Source organism: Oryctolagus cuniculus, chromosome 2 (genome assembly GCF_051225735.1).
Source record: "Oryctolagus cuniculus isolate XC-2025 breed Fujian yellow rabbit chromosome 2, ASM5122573v1, whole genome shotgun sequence".
Taxonomy (NCBI): Eukaryota; Metazoa; Chordata; class Mammalia; order Lagomorpha; family Leporidae; genus Oryctolagus; species Oryctolagus cuniculus.
The window spans coordinates 105,218,997-105,239,141 of NC_142868.1; the positions used below are offsets into that span (position 1 = coordinate 105,218,997).

The following is a 20,145-nucleotide window of genomic DNA, read 5'->3' on the forward strand; positions in this document are numbered from 1 at the left end:
ATGAAAGATTTACAGGTTGAATCTGTTAAAGCCGAGATTCATTCCTAAATGTCTCTCAGCAGCGCAGAAACAAAAAAGGATTTTTACTACAGCCTTTCGACGACTTCTTAATATTTCCTTGACAGACCTGATTTTAAAGCACTAGCCCTGATATTTGTAAGTTTCATGTTAGACGACAGAGGAAGGCTGTTTCTCCTCAGAAAGTAGGCTTCCCGAAACACTGCAGAAGCGCCGCGTCAGCACGACGCAGCCTCTGCAGACAGCGCCTCTCTGAAGGTCTCCCGTGCTCCGGGTGTGAACTGTCAGTTAACCAGGACGACAGGACAGAGAGGGCGGGGCGTGCCTTCACTCAGCCAATGAGAGGCAGGCACTGGCCGGTGCCGGCCCTTCAGGCACCAGGCAGGCTCCTGCTGCAGACCTAGGCAATGAGGGACGGCTCTTCCCTGTAACCTGGGCAGGGAGGCGAGAGGGAGTGGGGGAGCCTGGGACACAGTGGTTCCGACAGGAGCACCTGAGGAAACGTCGCAGAGAAAGTCCTGCTAACTGTCAGAGAGCAGCGTGAACGAATTGACCACAGAGAAAAAAATGCTGCGCTAAGCGTGTGAGGTGTTTGCTCATTGCGATCACGGCAAGGGTGCTCTCTCTAAACCATGAAGTAATGAGAACGGACAATAATGACAACAGACTGGGATTTCTAAGATTCAATTATGAACAGCTGGTTAGCCAAAAAGCAAACAGCAAACTGCGACACAGCGCTCCAAGGAAACTCACACCCTAAGCGCATCTGTTCACACAGGTGCAGGCACAAAGGCGTGTGTGCCCTGAGCCCTTACTTGTGCTTGGCCCACAACAAGAGCTCTGTGAACGGCAGTGTGTCATCCTGGGACACATGATCTGAGTTTTCACTCTCAAACCAAGACACCAACATTCCCACCACCTACAAAGAGCTCACAGGTGCATGCTCTGTACTCTCACATCCCACTGTACCCCTAAACCGTTACAGACACATGCTTCAGAGTACGTTGGGTGGGGGGGAGTTATTTACTTGAAAGAGTTAGAGAAAGTAGTCTTCCATCCACTGGTTCACTCCTCAAGTGGTCCCAATGAGTAGGAGCTGGGCTGAAGCCAGGAGCCAGGAGCTTCCTCCAGGTCTTCCATGTGAGTCACACAGGCCCAAACACTTGGGCCACCTTTCGCTGCTCTCCAGGCCATTAGCAGGGAGCTGGATCACAAGTGAGGCAGCCGGGACATGAACTGGTGCCCACATGGCGCTGTGCCACAATGCTGGCCCCCAGAGTCTATTTTTGATTCACATTCATTTCAGATGCTGCCCAGCCCTGATTTTATCCAGGCATGATTTTATCCTAACTGGGAGGAAGGGAGTGGAGGGCAGAGGCATAACTAAAGAACCACAGAGAAACATCAAGGGTTCTTTATCTTAGCACTAGACCAGGGTCAGCCAAGGTTTTCTGCAAAGGTCCAGACAGCAAACACTTTTTGTCTTTGCAGCACAAATCCAGCCCAGACAAGTACAAATGAAAATGGCGGTGTTCCAATAAAACTATTTATGGACACTGCAATGTAAATTTCAGGTAACTTTCCCATGTCAAGAAAAGTCATCTTTTTATTATTTTTTCCAACTATCTGAAAATGTAAAAATATATCTATGGACCAGATTTGGCATGAGGGTCATGGTTGGACGAACCCTGGATTAAAATATGTTTTAGACTCAGCCAGCAAAGACTTGAATTTCAGGTATCCCCCGATCAGTTATTTACAGATCCCTGATATCTGAGGGTGAGCAAAAGTGACTCTGAGAACTATGAAGGGAGGAAACTGCTCGGGTGTAACTGTCATTCAGACATCCTTAAACACCCACACACACACGCCCCAAAACAAAACTTTTTTGGGTGCCACATAATCTAAAAGAGTAAGTAGCTAGGGAGTAAGTTTGTATACGTGGGTGCTTCTTAGATGCTACTTTGGGGCATCAAAAATTTCAGGGGAAAAGGGAACAGCACTGGTAAAGGTGTGACGTTCAGAGTGGTTCCTGTGCCCACTGGAAGGGGAGTGAGTTACCTCACTCCACGACCCTCCGATACAGGGACCAACTGTACGAACTACGCAACGTCGTATTTACTGCTTTAAAATAGAAATGTGCACCGTCCCATGTGTGTCTTGCTGCCCTCCACATGAACAATTTAAAGTCTGAAGCCAGAACTATTTTTACGTGTACTACAGTGTTCTTTAAATATTTGCATTTTATGCTTCAGAGCAATCTTCCATTGAAGGGGGTACTGTTTTCTGACCATGGCTACAGCTCTCCTGGGCCTCTGACAACGTTTCTGTTAGGTTCCACAAACACGTCAAGAAAATGAATGTGTAAGAAGGAATTAGGAGTGAGAGTGGATCTCGGGCAGTCTTGGAGACAGCGTGAGAGGCGTCTGGTAATACACGTGTTCAAAGTGACTGCTCACAGGGAGGCCACTTGCTGGTAGCACTCAGTGTGCCTGCTTCACCACTGCATCTATTTTGGATACCAAATGCACACCATGAAAATTAGTTAACTGGTGCGTTAACCAACCCTGTGGTACTGTTAACAATGCCTGCCTCACTGAGGTGGTGGTAAGGATTTTAGGAGATAATAAATCATACTCAACAACAGTAGTTTATTCTTATCTCCATTATAAAGAAAAGCAACCAAGGTGCAAATGATTTTATAACTTGTGGCATGTTGTGGCATAGTGGGTAAAGCCACCACCTGCAGTGCCAGTATCCCATATGGGTGCCAGTTCAAGTCCTGGCTGCTCTATTGCCAATCCAGCTCCTTACTAATGCACCTGGAAAGGTAGCAGAAGCTGGTCCAAGTCCCTGGGCCCCTGCACCAATTTGGGAGACCTGGAGGAAGCTCCTGGCTCCTGGCTTCGACCTGGCTCAGCCCTGGTCATTGTGGCCATTTGGGGAGTGAACCAACAGATGGAGACCTCTCTCTCTCTCACTCTCTCTCTCTCTCTCTAACTCTGCCTTTCAAATAAATAAAATAATATTTTTAAAAAAAGATTTTATACCTTGTTCAATACAATGTTGTCGATATGTGGGTGTGCCTAAATCTAAAGTCTATTCTCTCTGACTCCTATAAGCTAAGAAATCCAGTTTAACACTAAAAACAGGCCAGGTATAAACAGGAGCTGAGGGGAATCCAATCTCTCTAAGCTCATCAAAAATTATGTGAGAAAACAACTGTCTACTTTTCCTGGCTAACTTGTGATCTTAAATAAGGAAAACAGTCGTTCACTGCATTAGTGAGCAGAAGTAGCAGAGACGCAAGTCTCTTACATCACAGGTACCGGAGCAAGCAATATTTAACAACTACTCTCCCTCTTTATATTCTGGAGAAAAACAAAAAACCTGGTTGTTTTAAAGATCATTGTTCATTATGTAACTACCCACCTCCCTGGGCACACAGGTCATTTTATTCATGAGTGCTTCAGCTACTGTCTCAAAATAAATTCAGGAGGGCTGATTTAAAATGCTGTTTTACATATCTCCATTTTTTATTTTAGTTCCTTAAAGATTTATTTATTTAGTTGAAAGTCAGAATTACATGGAGAGAAGGAGAGACAAGAGAGGGAGAGAGAGGGTGGGGCTTTCCATCTCCTACTTCACTCCTCAGCCGGCTGCAATGGCCAAGGACGAGCCAGGCTGGAGCTGGGAGCCAGGAGCTTCCTATCTGGGTCTCCTACATGCATGGCAGGGGCACAAACACTAGAGCTATCCTCTATTGCTTTTCCCAGGCCATCAGCAGGGAGCTCGGTTGAAAGTGGAGCAGCCAGACACCAGCCCCTCAGTTTTTTTAAAAAGGAATTTTCTAGAACCCCAACCCTGAAATTAAAACTGTTTTTGACAGCTTCACTCTTGTATTCAGCATACATTATAGTCTATAAATAAGTGTCAATTACATAGTTCACTTCCAGCTTTCTACCTGGTTAGCAACATATAACCCAACACTTGAAATTTATAACAATTCAAACTTCAAAGTTTTTGAAATTCTGTTTAAAATTCTGTCAGCACATTAAAGACACCTGACACATTAAGAGACACCTGACATAGCAGGAAATAAATTCTGATGTTAGTAGCATCAATTACCAGTCTTTTAAAGCGACGCCCCTCTTCAGAAACAGGTGAAAGTCAGTTAATTTTCAAATAAGTGTTTCTCTCTCCACGTACACTTCCTGTGTACAGCTGGCCATAAGGTAAGTGCAAATTTAAAGAAGTTTTCAAAAGCCTGCCATGTTTTTCCTGTCGCATTTAAACAGAATTTAAAATATAGTCTAAAAAATGAGTTTATAGGAAAAACAGCAACAGTACACAACAGATAGCCCACCTGCCATGTTCTCAGAATATTCGAATATTCGAACACTGAAATAAGGAATCCCCAAAAAAAAAAAAAAAAAAAAGGACACACTGTACAGCAAACAAATAAAAAAAAAAAAAAAGGAAAGGAAGCCTGCACTGCAGCCCGGCCAGCACTGAACAGGCGGCATTTCATCTCAGGAACAGAAAGTCGAAGCCTCCACACGCGGGCTGCGTGATGCAGGGACTTTTCAGAACCCCGCCTCTGAAACGCTCTGCAGCAGCAGCAGCAAGAGTAGAACGCTGGTGTTCTAGGCAAATTAACTTTTGAGCGCCCCAGCCCTGGGCTTTCTGGTTAAAGCCCTCTCCAGATTTCTCCTGCCCTTCCTTCCCGGGTACAGCATTCCTTTGTTACACTATTTCAATAACAAAGAACCCAGAAACCCTCCCAGCCCCCACCCAAAGCAACCAGCCACCAACGCTCAGAAAAATTCCTCACAGAAGAATGCACTAATAAACCCAAACAAAGTACCTTTACGGTGGAGGAAGAAAACCAATTGCTTCCAGTTTAAAATGTTAGTCTGGTTATCTCATTTGCAGATACAGCAACACTGCAGGTCTGGAGAAAAGCTAAAAGAACTCAAAGGATTTGTGCCTAAGTGGGAAAGAGTTCCAGTTCAGCTCAGCCCCAGGACTGTGTTCAGTCTGCAGTTACAGCCTGAGCGCCTCCCGCTCAGTGTGGACGCCCCTACTGCATCCACTTGGACACGAAATCCCCACCGCAACTCCAAGGTGCCTCGCCCTCCAGCCGAGCCTGACTTTGCGCTCACCTGAGCTCTCCCTCCGGTAACCCATTTAGCTTCAAACTGTCAGGACGATCGCGCCTTCTCCGGTAGAGACCTGAATGCGAAAGCTCTTTCAGTCGTAATGCAGTCATACTTCTCTCCACACAAGGCCACTGACACTTGAAAGCAGCGCGGCTGCCGTGTCTCCCGGTGAGGGACCTCAGCGCACCTGACTCACAGTTGGAACCCTCCACGCAGGGCAGGCCAGGCTGCGAGAGCACCGCTTCCTGTTTCTCGCAGGCACACACCCTCCTCAGCAAGGCATGACTTGCCTTATCTCTGGGCCCTGCACTTTGGTGAGGGGGGACCTGCCGCCGAGAAGGCGGTCGCCCACATGTTTACTAATAAGCAAAGTGTTACTGTTGGGAATAATCACACAGATTCCTTTGTAAGCCTTTTCAGGACTGTTCTGAATTAAAATTGAGCTAAAAAGCTTCAGTTAGATAATGACTAAAGAAGGGTCCTATCCGGTTTTATTTGCCAGGAAATCCATTAACATTTCACAGGCAGCTGTCAGTTTAAAGAAAGTGCCTTGTCATCATGAGCTCTTTGGGACATTTTCCTTAAAAAAACAAAACAAAACAAAAAACCCTCCTAGCGGGAAGCAGTCCAATTCCTCCCTCTCACCACTCTAAATCCTCTGTGGAGGGGAAGGAAGTCCACCACCCTCTCTCATTAAATATTACTCAAAAACTCCAAACGAAAGGAAGATGCTTTCTTCTGTCAACCTCCATTAAATGATTCTTTAAAAAAGGTTTATTTATTTATTTGGAAGTCAGAATTACACAGAGAGAGGGAGAGACAGAAAGAGATCTTCCATCTGCTGGTTCACTCCCCGAATGGCCACCAACTGCCAAGCTAAAGCCAGAAGCCAGGAGCTCCTTCTGGGTCTCCCGTGTGGGTGCAGGGGCCCAAGCACTTGAGCCATCTTCCACTGCTTTCCCAGGTGCATCAGCAGGGAGCTGCATGGGAAGTGAAACAGCTGGGACTAGAACTGGCACCTATATGGGATGTAGGTGTCGCAGGTGGCAGCTTAAATGCTGTTTTATTCGTATGTTTTCTCTGAGATGGCGACATCGGGAAGAAAGTCCCAATGCTGGATGTGAGCGGGGGTGTGGAAGACCACTTCTTTGTCCCTCAGCCCCGAATGATGTGAGTACAAGGGCAGACACAGTTCTGTCCTCTGAATGGGTTAGCCCCAGTCAGTACAAATCACCATACCACAGCTTGATTCTGGTACGAATGAGAATTTCTCTTCAACAACTTGTACCATCCTCTTGCCTTCTAGAATCCCCTCAACAATAATAGCACAAATAGGTCTAATACCTTCTTTACACTAAGGGACAGAGAGTTAATATACTCCCCTCTCCAGGAGTATCTGCATTATAAATACAAGCATTAGGATACTCCACAAGGAAAGCAGTGTCTCTATCTTATTCTCACTCAGGACATCCTTAGCTCCCTTAGGGTCACTGTTTGACCCTAGTTCCATGGCCCAAATAAAAAACAAATCACTTTTTTAACAGCCATTAAAATATAAACATTTCTGAAGATGCAGGGGAAAATGTAGTGATTTTGTTAGTGTGTTGGATTTAATTAGTCAGGAAACATGTCTTTACTTTTTATTTAAAAGAAAATAAGACGGGCCAGTGTTGCAGTACTGTGAGTTAAGCTGCAGCCTGTGATGCCAGCATCCCACCTGGGAATTCAGGTTAGAGTCCCCATGCTCTGCTTCCAATCCAGCTCCCTGCTGATGCGCCTGGGAAAGCAGAAGAAGATGGCCCAAGTGCCTGGGGCCCTGCACTCACGTGGGAGACCTAGAAGAAGCTCCTGGCTTTGGGCAGGCCTCACCCTGGCCATTGTAGTCATTTGGGGAGTCAACCAGCAGATGGAAGATCTCTCTCTATATATATTTCTTCCCACCCCTCACTGTAACTGTGCCTTTCAAATAACTAAATAAATCTTTTTTTTTTAATAAAATAAACAGAAATAGTTTAGAAGATTTGCAAGTCTTCTTCCAAAGCCGTATGAGCCTAAGATCTAAAGTAGGGAAAGTTTTAAAGTTTACAGTAACAGAAACATGTAAGATTAGAACTCCTCGAATATCCATTCTTTAACCTTTGGTCAAGACATGTGAAAAAACAAGAGAAACAACCGCTGATCTTCACTCTGGGCATCCAGCTGTCTGAAGAGTAAAATACAAATCAGTTGTATATTCTCTGCAAACATAGAACCCAACATTAAGTGTGACCTGCTTCTATGGGAAAAGGTGATTAAAAAATGAATACAGTGTGCTGACAAGGACAAAGAGCATGGTGACTACTGAAGGTTACCAGACAGGAAACACCTACCATGTAGGAGGAGTCCCACTTCTGATGAGTCTAGGGTTAAAAGGATGTGAATAGAGGAACAGAAAAAAACAGTCCCCAAGCTGTGTAACAAGCACGCTGAAACAATTCTTGCCCTTTGACTTTTAAGATGTCTGGGCTTGGTGTGTAGGAATTTCAGCAAATAAGTGCATACATTCTAATGAAACTGCCATCACTGCATAAAACCAAATTCTGGGCCTTTGGGGAAAGTTCTTTTAGCCGTCTCATCCACGAAGACAGTGATGTAGAAAGCACAGCCCTCTCTCTCTGCCTGCCCCCTTTGGTGCACTAAGACTTGACAGTGATAGAAGGAGAACTAGAGGAAAACAGGCAGGCACCAGCAGGCACCCACATAATTTCTGAAAGCAAAAAGCACCAAAGCCACAAAATACACCATGGACTAGCTCCTCCCCACACAGAGTCCCCGAAACTAGCACCAGGGGCAAGGACACACCCAGTGTACACAGCAGGAGCTGCCAGCCCAAAGCGGGGTTTCAGGTCCCCATCTTCACTTCTTTCAAACACACTTTCCCACAGAAACCGAGTTATCAATTAATTGTGCCTCAATTCTAAGAACGGGCGGATCTTCACTGTCTTAAGATGACCTTGACAGTGCCGAGGCCTGGGTAACTGCCCTCACTGCCTTTCACTTACCTAAGGAGACTTTTCACTTAAGCACTCTGAATAAAATCTGTAAAGACCCATCCTGTAGAATCTCCACTCTCACTTTCCTCAAGGCCTCACGCCTGCACAGTTCTCACAACCCAGGATCACAGCTCTTCCCAGACAGGGTCCCTGATGGGGAGCTTCCGACCTGCTACAACTCCAGGCCTGACAGCAAGGGAGAACAGCTCACAGAAACCGCCAGGCCCATCCCTACAGCCTTCCCTTCTCTCCTGCCCTGACCTCAACCTGCAGGGTTTCTTTGGATCTGTGCTCTGACTGCTGGCATGAGCAGAAGGCTGTTTTTAATGTCACGGGCACAGCCGGCACTGATCTCCCCTCCAGGTTTACGCTCTGCACTGAATGTAGCTCTTTGGGGCATTGCCCACAGCCTGTCTCCGCCTTGTCTAACTTCTCACCCCACAGCTGCCCATGTTCTGGGGTCACGGGCCTTCCTGCGGAAGACGCGCAGGAGTAAGCCCACCACCAACACTGCCTCCCTCTCACCTGTTCACTTATCGTGTATTTACTCTGAGCCTGTACTGGGCTACATATTGCTTTCAGAAAAGTTCCTTTCGTCCCCTCTTAACTTCTCTCGGCCGCTGACGGACCTTTCTTCCACCAGTCTTACTCTCCTTCAACATGTAAGCAGATCACTTACTGACCCTGTTTGTAATACAGGCCCGATGGGGAGAACCTGGCGATACTTGGCGCCAGCTGAGCCTGCTCCCCACCCCCATGCACTGGACACCAGGCAGTTCCTAGGACACACTGTCCCTCCTCTTCCCCTCCCAGCCTGTGCACACGCAGCCTCATTAAGACTAGAAGTGTCTCTGGCAGAACCAGCCCCTGGTCATGCCACCACCAGGACCAGCTTTTCCACAAAGTCTTCCAGAACCCATACAACACAATCCCCTTCCTCCCAGGGCTCCCCATGTGTCCTCATGTCCTCACCATCAGAGGACCCCATGACACGCTAGCTCCTATCCACCTTTGCCCTTGGGTACCAGCTCCTGGAGGGCAGCAATTCGATTATATCTAAATTATCACCACGCCTGAGGGCCAGGGATAAGGCAAACACTCCCATCTGTTAGATAAAGAAATTCTTTGCTTTATTTAACCAATTGATTTTGACAGCCTACTCATTTTAGAATGCTATGTTTGAGATGAATCCTCCAGAATTTTGAAAATGTTTTTGCAGTGAACACACAATATGACCTAAAAGGGATTTAAAAAGACATATCCATTGGATAGTTTGGAAAATTTTACTTTCTTGGTGAGATTTTAGAGTTTCTAACAACCCTGAAGGTTTCATATTTGTAGAATTGAACAGCACCTTCCTTAAGGATTAAAAACTTTCCACTTGGGATAAGAAAACATAATCTAGATTTTTACCTAAACTTATAATAGCCTGGTGACCCTTCAGGTATAGGAAGGTAAGCAAACCTACTGGAACATTAAGCCCCTACAATTGATCACTACTGTCGCTGAATCATCAGATCTTTCACCTGTACAGTTAAGAGAGCTGCATATTAGCATACATGGCAAAGTGACAGTTAACCGGGGATCCTGATGGTACCTTTTATACCAGGGATCCAAGGCTGGCAAACTGGTCTTGCAGCTACTGCATTGCCATGCCACTGACTTCCTTGTGTGATATATAATAAGAGAAGAAATGCCAGGTTTTGCACTAACTTTTTAACCTTGATAAAAACAAAAACAAAACTCTTTTATACTTTAAGTTTTATCTTATGAACAATTATTTACAGGGAAAGCCAAACTTTAATAAAACAAGACTGTCCTTTCAGACACTATTTCCCATGTACATTCATCCTGTAAACACTCCTTTGCTAGTCACACATTAGAAGACCTAAATGGGGCCCCTCTGGGCTACAGACATGAAGGAAGTATTATACAGAAGAGTACTAGGCAGAAGAGTCCAGGCAACAGTTTCCCATTTTGAGTAGGTTCAAGCTTGAATCAACCAGAACTGGGGGCGGGGGAGACTAAGTTGCCCACATATGGTATCAGAATCCCTGATTCAAGTCCTGGCTCTGTTTCTGATCCAGCTTCCTGCTAGTGCACCTGGGAGCAGCAGATGCTGTCCCAAGTACTTGGGTCCCTGCCACCCTTTTGGAAAAGCAGGATTGAGTCCCTGGTTCCTGGCTTCAGCCTGGCCCAGTCCCAGCAATCGTGGGTATTTAGGGAGTGAACCAGCAGATGGAAGGTTTGTTTTCTTTCTCTTTGAAATAAAATGAAAAAAAAAAAAAATCAACTATGGCAAGGAACACACAGTTTTTTGTACAGTTGTGTACAAAAAACTGTTCAGAGTGGGGGGAAAACACCAAAAATACAGCCCATTCACAAGTAGATGACACTGTCACCATCTACAACCTCCTCTGAACTTTTTCAATAATCAGCCTTCCGGTAACGCTGACACATCCAAGTGGCTAGGGTGAGCTTTTATCAAAAGGTCACGCAAACCTGACTGTGCTATTCTGAGTCAGAAATCTGCAGTAGTCTCTCTTACAACACCAGTCACCTACAGTCTTCTGTTGGATAATTACCAAATGGACGCAAAGGCACTGACATAATATGGTAAGTTTTCCTGGCATAGTTCCAAAGAATTTTGAGTGAAATTTCAAATAATGTATCCAATCCTGTATCTTTAAGGGGCTCAAGGAAAGTACAGGGCTGGTTGATGAAAGGGCACAAAAGGGAACCAAGTGCTGGTATTTCCACGTTTGGAAACTTTGCTAAGCAGACAGGAAGTCCTGTAACTACTGGAGCCTCAATATTTCCATCTGGAGCTAGAGCAGCTAAATCAGATGATCTCAATGGTCTCTCCCAAGACTGAGACCGCTTGCTTCTAAGAAGGCCCTGTGAAACAGCATGAACAGTGCTGACAACACCCCCTGAGCATCACAGCTTCCACCAGAAACCCACTCCTGGATGAAATAGGACTACAGGGAGTATATACTTAGCTGCTCAACAAACTCTTCCCCAAAGCCTGGTGCACACCAGGCCTCTGAATGCGGAGGCAGGAGCAGAGGAAAAAGACTGCTGCTCCTGATCCACACTCCCTGGGCCCCTTCTCCTTGGTCACAGACAGGACATAAAAGGACACCAAAGGGCGTGCTCATTGTCTCCAGTCCCACAACACACCCTAAGAGAACACACACTCACAACGTTGCAAGAGAACAGGGAGTCCCCCCTCCCCAGTACAGGGCTGATGTCTCAGGAAGAGCACAAGACAGATGTGTGAGGGCCTGCACTTTCTCCACTGTGGGCAAACTTCCATGCCCCTCACTGGACAGATTAAGTATAATCTGAAAAACTGCACATCACGAAGTTAAATGTCAGAAAATAGAATATTTGGTCATTCTCTAAATGAAATTATCTTTAGAAAGAATTCTAGTAGTGATCTTTTCATAAGTGAGAATGTTCTTATAAATCTAGCTTTTACATGATTTGACTTAAAACAAGATACATATCAGGCCGGCGCCGCGGCTCAACAGGCTAATCCTCCGCCTGCGGTGCTGGCACATCAGGTTCTAGTCCCGGTCGGGCCGCCGGATTCTGTCCTGATTGCCCCTCTTCCAGGCCAGCTCTCTGCTGTGGCCAGGGAGTGCAGTGGAGGATGGCCCAAGTCCTTGGGCCCTGCACCCAAACGAGAGACCAGGAGAAGCACCTGGCTCCTGCCATCGGATCAGCGCAGTGCACTGGCCGCAGCGCGCCGGCAGCAGTGGCCATTGGGGGGTGAACCAACGGAAAAGGAAGACCTTTCTCTCTGTCTCTCTCACTGTCCACTCTGCTGTCAAAAAAAATAAAAAAAAAATTTAAAAAAAAACAACAAGATACATACCTACCTGTGTTAATGCCGCCTTTTAGATACCATAGCTACGACCAGTTTCTGCCCACCCACTTACTATATATTTTATAGATTATCTACAGCTGTTGAATGCATTTTAAACTAAATCTTCATTAAAATAAGTGGTGGTGGTGGTCTAGCATTGTGGCGCAGTAGGTTAAGCCACTGCCTGCGACACCGGCAACCCATATGGGAACTGGTACATGTCCCAGCTGCTCCACTTCCCCAGCTTCCTACTAATGGCCTGGGAAAGCAGTGGAAGATGGCCTAATTGTCTGGGCCCATAACACCCATGTGGAAGATCCAGATGAAGCTCCTGGCTCTCAGCTTTGGCCTGGCCCAGCCCTGGCAGTTGTGGCATCCGGGGACTGAACCAGTAGATGGAAGATTCTCTCTCTAACTCTTTCAAATAAATCTTTAAAAAAAATAAAGAAATAAAAAGCAGGTGGTGGGTGGCGGCTTCTCCTGGAGGTAAACCACCACATGGGTTCCAGGTGTACTGCTGGAGGCAGTGGTGATGGCCCAAGTACTTTGGTTCCTCTCAACCACGTGTGACACCTGGTGGCTCCTGGCTTTCGCCTGGCCCACCCCAAGCTATTGAGGGCATGAGGGGAGTGAACCAGTGAACCGGAGACCTCTCGATGTCAGTTTGTCTTTCTGTCTGCCTTGCAAGTCAATAAAAAAGTATGTATTTTTAAAAAATAGGTGAAGTTTTGTGTGCAAGAGGAGAAAAAGATACCGTGATTTCTCACATCCAGTCCTGTGACAAAGTTGTAATTCTGATCTTCGGAGAATGAGGAAGAAAAACGCAGTTCTTTTCCACGCCCTGGAATCCAAGAGGTGTGCCCTGAGAAGCTTACACAACTCCCACCTCATGAAGCGCACATTTCACTACTAGCAGGCAGGACTGTCAGCACAGCAGCAATTGCTTCAGAATCACTTCCAGCAGGTTACGAAAATAGTCACCAAGTTCTTTGTCTCAAACGCAACAACATTTTTAAAAAGGGGCTCTCTTGTCTCATTTCTTTCTTTTTTTTTTTGAAGATTTACTTAATTATTTGAAAGTCAAAGTTACAGAGACGAAGAGAGACAGAGAGAGATCTTCCTTCCACCGGTTCACTCCCCAAGTGGCTGCAACAGCCAAGGCTGAGCCAGACTGCAGCCAGGAGCCAGGAGCTTCATCCGGGTCTCCCACCCAGGTGGCAGAGACCAAACACTTGAGCTTTAACCAGACCATTATCAGGGAATTGGATAGGAAATGGAGAAGCCAGGGCATGAACTGGTGCCCATATGAGATGCCAGTGTCACAGGCATTGGCTTAACCTGGTAGGCTACAACACCAGCCCCTTGCCTTGTTTCTATTATCAGCCATATCCTTTCATTTGGTGCTTCTTTTTTCTCCCCAACTCATATTCAATTCAATGATAAAAAACTAGGATTTAGAAATTTAAGAAAGGATTTCTAGAAAGACATAATTATTTCAACTAGAGCACTATTACACTGAAAACAACAATGCAGACATCCATCTGATGTGAAAAAGCATTTGTCTTAGTCCGTTTTGTGTGACCGTGACAAAATACCTGAGCTGGGTCCTTTTTAAACAAAAGTACTTAGGGATTGATGTTGTAGCTCAGTGGGTTGGGCTGCTGCCTTCAAGACCAGCATCAATATGGATGCTAATGCGTGCCCTGACTGCTCCACTCTGATCCAGCTCCTTGCTACTAGTACACCTGGAAAAGCAGCAAAATGTGGCCCAAATGCTTGGGCCCCTGCACCCACATGGGAGACCTGGAAGAAGCTCTTGGCTTTGGCCTGGGCCAGATGGTCATTTGGGAAGTAAACTAGCAGATGGAAGATCTCTCCCTCTCTTTGTCTCTTTGTCTCTGTAATTCGACTTTCAAATAAATAAAATCTTTAAAAAAAAAGGAAGAAAGGAAAGGAAGAGAGGAAGAAATTGTTTAGTTCACTGAACAACCAGCTGGAACAGTGGCTGTACAGCTTCCTAACCAGTTTCCTAATAATACATTTTGGGAAGCAGGGAAGGATGGCACAAGTGCTTGGGCCCCTGCTACCATATAGAAGAACGGGATCCCGGGCTCCTGGCTTCAGCCTGGCCTAACCCTGGCTGTTGTGGGCATTTGGGGAGTGAATCAATCAATGTCTCTGTCACTCTGCCTTTCAAGTAGATGGGGGAAAAATGCCGTACCACTTTTCAATATTGTTACATGGGGACCAAGCTTATCTAAGAGTTCATGATAATACAAGTGTACTTCAGGTGGTTCACGAAAAAATGGAATGAAAAGATAGGTCTACTTTGGTGCAAAACTTTTTTTGAAATCCATGCATAAAGGGGATCTTCACAAAGCTTGTGGAAAATGCATTATCATGTAAAAAACAATACACAGATTTCAATTTTTTCTGTAACAAAATAAATTTACATTTTAATTCTCTTTTCCACAAACTTTATGGAGTACACTTGTACTGCTGAGTGAAAAAAAAGAATAGGGGCAGGCATCCAGTCCAGTGGCTAGGATGCCGCTTGGGACGCCTGCATCCCACTGGAGAGCCTGGGCTCCAATCCCAGCTCCCAGCTAATGCATATCCAGGGAGGCAGCAGCTGATGCCTCATGGAGTTGCGTTCTGGCCACCCGCATGCATGGGAGACCTAGATTGAGTTCTGGGCTCCTGGCTTTGGCCTCTACCTTACTTAGCTATTGTGGGCATTTAGGGAACAAAACAGAAGATTTGTCAGTTAGTCTCTGCCTTTAAAAAAATTGTGTATGTATGTGCCACATGCATGGTATATGTGTACTGTGCAAGTGTACATACACCCACACACACACACCCCACAGATTCTGGAAGAGTATTTTCCAAGGTATCTCTCACTGGCAGGAACTAAAAGACAGGGAGGGATCTGGTTAGACAGAGGTGAGGAGAGTGGAGGAGACTGTGCAGTGTGACACCTGTCAGTGCTCAATCAGGACAGTCAGTTTCAAGTTGGTGTGAAAACACTGCAAGTCACACGCAGGGGGTCTGTCATCACTCAAGTACAAGGTGAGGTGAGGCACCATAAGGAAGGGACGGGGCTGAGGGAGAGGACAGGGTTCAGTAGACCCTCATGGAGGAATGCTCTGTGCACCTGCACAGGCAGTTGTTCAACTCCCATACCCTTAGTGGGTGTCAAACACGTGCCCAGCTCTGCTCTGAGCACCAGAGACTCAGTGTCCTTGTGAGACTGCAGTCTACTAGGGGACACAGGTGGCAGCCACATAACCACACCAATAAAGCTATATTACGAAACACGTCAAGTTATAGAAGAGCAGAGTGCCATGACGATGCGGACACGGGGTAGCAGGGCAGGTGAAGTTTCCTGAGACAGAAACCCCCAAAACCTGAAAGATTCAAAGGCACCAAAGCAGAAGGGCCTAAGGTGAGCACACTAACCAAAAGGACCATGTGGCAGGGGCCAGGCTGGGCCGGGGTGGGGGTAGGAAGTGTTAGATGAACTGAAAGAGAAAGCCCACAGCATGTTCAAAAGGCCTGGTAGTTCTTTGTTTTTTTTTGTTTTTGTTTTTGTTTTTTTTTGGGGGGGTGTTTGTTTGTTTGTTCTTTTTATCCTAGGAGCAATGGGAAGCTACCGTCTGAAGCAGCGACTTGACAAGATGAAAGCTGTCTATGGGAGACCTTCGAGGTAGCAGCAAACAGCAGGCAGTGGGGCAGTGGGGACAGGGACACAGGCAGAGCGGTGACAAGCACATACAGTGGTCCTGGGAGGAGACAGCAGCTTGAGATGGGGTGGGGCGGGGAGGGTGAGCACAGAAAGGAGAAGTCAAGTGGAGAGGGCAGGGTGAGGCAAGGACACGGTTAACATTTTCCTCCATATTCTTTTATTGACATGGCAACAAAACAGATCTGACTTCTTCAATCATGTCCAAACAAAGGCAAGCATTCTAAGCCTACTTCAAACCTAACAAAGTAGTTTTAAAGAATCCACACACATACACAAAAGCTGGGATACACAAATGTCCACCTCACATTACTGACTGTGAGGCACTCTCTCAAGTATTTACCTGATTACACTAACAACTCAGGCCCGAACGCCTCCCAAGCACCCTGTGTGTACGTCACTTAATCTTTGCTGCAACTTCATGAGGCCTGAATCATTTAACAGACAAGGAAACTGAACAATGAAGCAACTCAACGACTTGACAAAACAACACGGCCAGTAAGGAAGAGTGTGGATACAAACTCAGCTCTGTTTGATTGTAACACCTGAAACCCCAGATCATCCTCTCCCATGGGCCACCCCAAGGTCAACTCTGAAATACAGTCACCTCTACCCACACAAAGTCCTAACTAGGAGGCTCCTGAAGCCTCCTGAAGACGTTCACATAGACCAGAAGTGGCCTTGGCCGGACTGCACCTTCCACCTTCCCAAGTGAGCCACATCCAGCATCTAGTAGGTAGGACCACATCCACGATCTAGTAGGTAGAGACCGTGAATGGTTGCTTTGAGAGTTTGGGAAGCAGACCTGTGGGCACTCGTGCAGTTTTCCACTAATACACATGAAGGCACTTTGCAAGGCTGGGGAGGGACCAGCATTGTGGTATAGTGGGTTAAGCTGCCGGCTGTGGTGCCAGCATCCCACGTGGGTGCCAGTTCATGTCCCAGCTGCTCCACTTCCATCCGGCTGCATGCTAATGCATCTGAGAAAGCAGTAGACGATGGCCCAAGTCCTCAGGTCCTGCACCCACAAGGGAGACCCAGAAGAAACTCCTGGCTCCTGGCTTCGGCCTGGCCCAGCGCTGGCTGCTGTGGCCATCTGGGGGAGTAAACCAGTGAATGGAAGATCCCTTTCTCTCTGTCTCACCCTCTCTCTCTCTCTGTAACTCTGACTTTCAAAATAAATAAATAAATCTTAAAAAAAAAAAAAAAAAAAAAAAAGCTGGGGGCTGGCGCTGCTCTTCTTTCAGTCCAGCTCTCTGCTATGGCTTGAGAAAGCAGCAGAAGATGGCCCAAATGCTTGGGCCCCTGCACCTGTGTGGGAGACCTGGACTAAGCTCCTGGCTCCTGGCTTCGGATCGGCACAGCTCCAGCAGCTGCGGCCATTTGGGGAGTGAACCAATAAAAGGAAGACCTTTCTGTCTCTCCTTCTGTCTATAACTCTACCTCTCAAATAAATAAAATTAAAAAAAAAAAAAAAAAGCTGGAGGAAAATAGAATTAAAAGATAAGTTTATTTTGGTGCAAAACTTTTAAACTCCATGCAGTTTTTCCATCATAGGCATTTCCACGAGCTTTTTTGAAGACCCAAGTATGTATCTCTTCCTCGTCAACCAATTTTCTCCTGCAAGTCTGGAAACAGAAGCCAGTGCAAAAAAAGGGGTCAAACTGGCAACCTTCAATTCAACGGAATTCCTGGAGTCCTTGGGTCCAAACCACCAACTTTCTTTCTTTTTAGAGCACATGTGACTATGCAGTGGTTCTCGATTCTCCTGAAAACACGTGTGGTTTATCACAGCAACTCTGCTGAAACCAGTCAGCACAGGGAGACCTGGGAAGGGCTTGGAGTACAGAGACGCACTCACGCTGTGGGAACTCCAGTTCAGTTCTGTAGACCAGAGTCAGTGACAATTTAAGCCACTGTAAGAGCCATTTGTCTACACTCTACACACAGAGAGGCTGGTAAAACACAAAACCAACCGGTTGCTGCGTGAGAAATGAAAGGCTTGCAGCTCCCAGAGAACAAATAACTTTGAAGCCAATGCAATATTTGATAAAAACATACCACAGAACTATATTGTACTGGATAAAAACTCCTAAAATAAAGGCAAAATAGCTCAGAACTCAATGAGATGGTTACACAGAACCAAAGCAAAGGCACGGCTTTTAAGGCAAGAAGAAGATTTTAAAAATATTTACTTACTTGGAGGCAGACAGACGGAGACGGAGCGCCCATTTGCTGATTCATCCCCCAAATGCCACCAAACACCCCAGGCTGAGCCTGAAGTTGGGAACTGGATCATATGAGTGGCAAAGAACCAACTACTTGAGCCACCAGGGCTGTCTCACAGGGTGTGCACTAGCAGGAAGATGGAATGAAGGACTGGAGCTGGAAACAGAACCTGGACACTCCAATGTGAGGTGCAGGCATCTCTTGGGTACACTAACTGCCTACCAATGTATGCTTTATTTTTTAAATTATTTTTAAAGATTTATTTATTTTAAAGTTAGAGTTACAGAGAGAGAGAAGGAGAGGCAGAGAGAGAGAGAGGTCTTCCATTCACTGGTTCACTCCCCAGTTGGCCCCAATGGCTGGAGCAGTGCTGATCTGGACCCAGGAGCCAGGAGCTTCTTCTGGGTCTCCTTCATGGGTGCAGGGGCCCAAGGACTTAGGCCATCTTCTATTGTTTTCCCAGGCCATAGCAGAGAGCTGGATCAGAAGTGGAGCAGCCAGGACTCGAACTGGCGCCCATATGGGATGCTGGCACTGCAGGTGGCGGCTTTACCCGCTAAGCCACAGTTCCAGCCCAGTATGCTTTATTTTTAACCACAGTGAGCCTCAGGGATGTCTGTTGCTTCCCTGAGGCTCACTACGATTTAGGAAATAACACCTTTGTCAAGCACTGGGCCTGCTAAGTGCTTATGTTGTGCCAGGAACTGTGATGAGCACAATGATCCCATAAAGTAAGTACTATAATTATTTCCATTTCAAAGATGATGAGACAAATATAGAAAGTATAAGTCATTTGCTCAGGATCCCATACTTATTATGCAATCGAGTGAGATTTCAGAACCTGGCCTTACTCTTGGTTTTTAACCATTGCAGAGTACTGTCTCCTAGCCAGAAAATTGTCATTTTTTTCTCAGTAATAGAAGAGAGCATATATCGCAACTTATTTTTCTTTTTTTTTTTTTTTTTAGACAGGCAGAGTGGACAGTGTGAGAGAGAGACAGAGAGAAAGGTCTTCCTTTTCCGTTGGTTCACCCCCCAATGGCCGCTGCAGCCGGTGCACTGCGATTTTTGCTTTTAAAGATCTATATATTTATTTGAAAGGTAAAGTTATAGGGGCTGGCACTGTGGTGTAGTGGGTTAAAGTCCTGGTCTGAAGTGCCAACATCCATATGGGCTTCGGTTGGAGTCCTGGCTGCTCTACTTCTGATCCAGCTCTCTGCTATGGTCTGGGAAAGCAGTGGAGGATGGCCCAAGTCTTTGGGCCCCTGTACCCACATGGGAGACCCAGAGGAAGATGCTGGCTCCTAGCTCCGGATCGGTGCAGCTTCAGCTGTTGCTGCCAATTGGGGAGTGAACCAGTGGATGGAAGATCTCTCTCTCTCTTCTTTTGGGTCTCCCATGTTGGTGCAGGGGCAGGGACTTAGGCCATCCTCCGCTGCTTTTCCAAGTACATATGCAGGGGGTTATGCCACAGGGCTCTCCTCAGCTTTGCTTTCAATTGCAGATTCCTGCTAGGGCACACCCTGGGAGGCGTCAGGTGATGGTTCATCTGGTTGGGTCCCTACCACCCATATGGGAAACTAGGATTGAGTTCCTGGCTCCCAACTTCAACTTGGCTTCAATCTGGCTGCTGTGGACATTTTAGGAATGACCCAGGTGATGGAAGATATCTCCCCTCCCTGACTCTGCTTCCGTGTCTGTGTATCTATGTGTGTGTGTGTGTCTGTCTTCCATATAAAAATGAAAAAAAATAAATAAATAAATAGGGAGCAGGTGTTTCACCTAGTGGCTGAGGCACCCACATCTCACATTGGAATGTTTTTGTCCAATTCTCAGCTCTTTTCCCACTAGTGTGAACCGTGGGAGGCAGCATCGGTGGCTCAAATAATTGAGTTCCTACTACCTTTGTGGGACACCTGGATTGCAGTCTGAGTCCTGGCCCAGCCCTTACCATGTGGGCACTGGTAAAATGAACTGGTAGAGGGAAGCTTTCTCTTTGCATCTCAAATTTGTTTAAAAGTGCTTCTAAATTCATAAATGTGTAATAGAAGAATAAAGACACGTAGAGAGGTGATATTTACCAAACTC

General features: G+C 46.3%; 1 protein-coding gene across 18 annotated transcripts in view; it reads right to left on the bottom strand.

Annotated features, from left to right (window-relative positions):
* Nucleotides 1-20,145, bottom strand: part of LIMS1 (LIM zinc finger domain containing 1) — a 151,463-nt gene that overhangs the window by 55,297 nt on the left and 76,021 nt on the right. For 2 of the 18 annotated variants that reach the window (XM_070068688.2, XM_008252952.5), the window contains exon 1: nucleotides 18,028-18,120. The exons of 12 other annotated variants lie outside the window; for them this stretch is intronic. Coding sequence is in view for 2 of the 6 variants with exons in the window: in XM_002710016.5 (XP_002710062.1) it covers nucleotides 5,184-5,290 (107 nt within the window). In the remaining 4 variants the exon portion in view is untranslated. Of the gene's footprint in view, nucleotides 1-4,885; nucleotides 5,164-5,183; nucleotides 5,644-18,027; nucleotides 18,121-20,145 lie in introns of those variants that run through there. 4 more of the 18 variants (XM_002710016.5, XM_008252922.5, XM_070068689.2 and 1 more) reach the window with 4 other exon arrangements.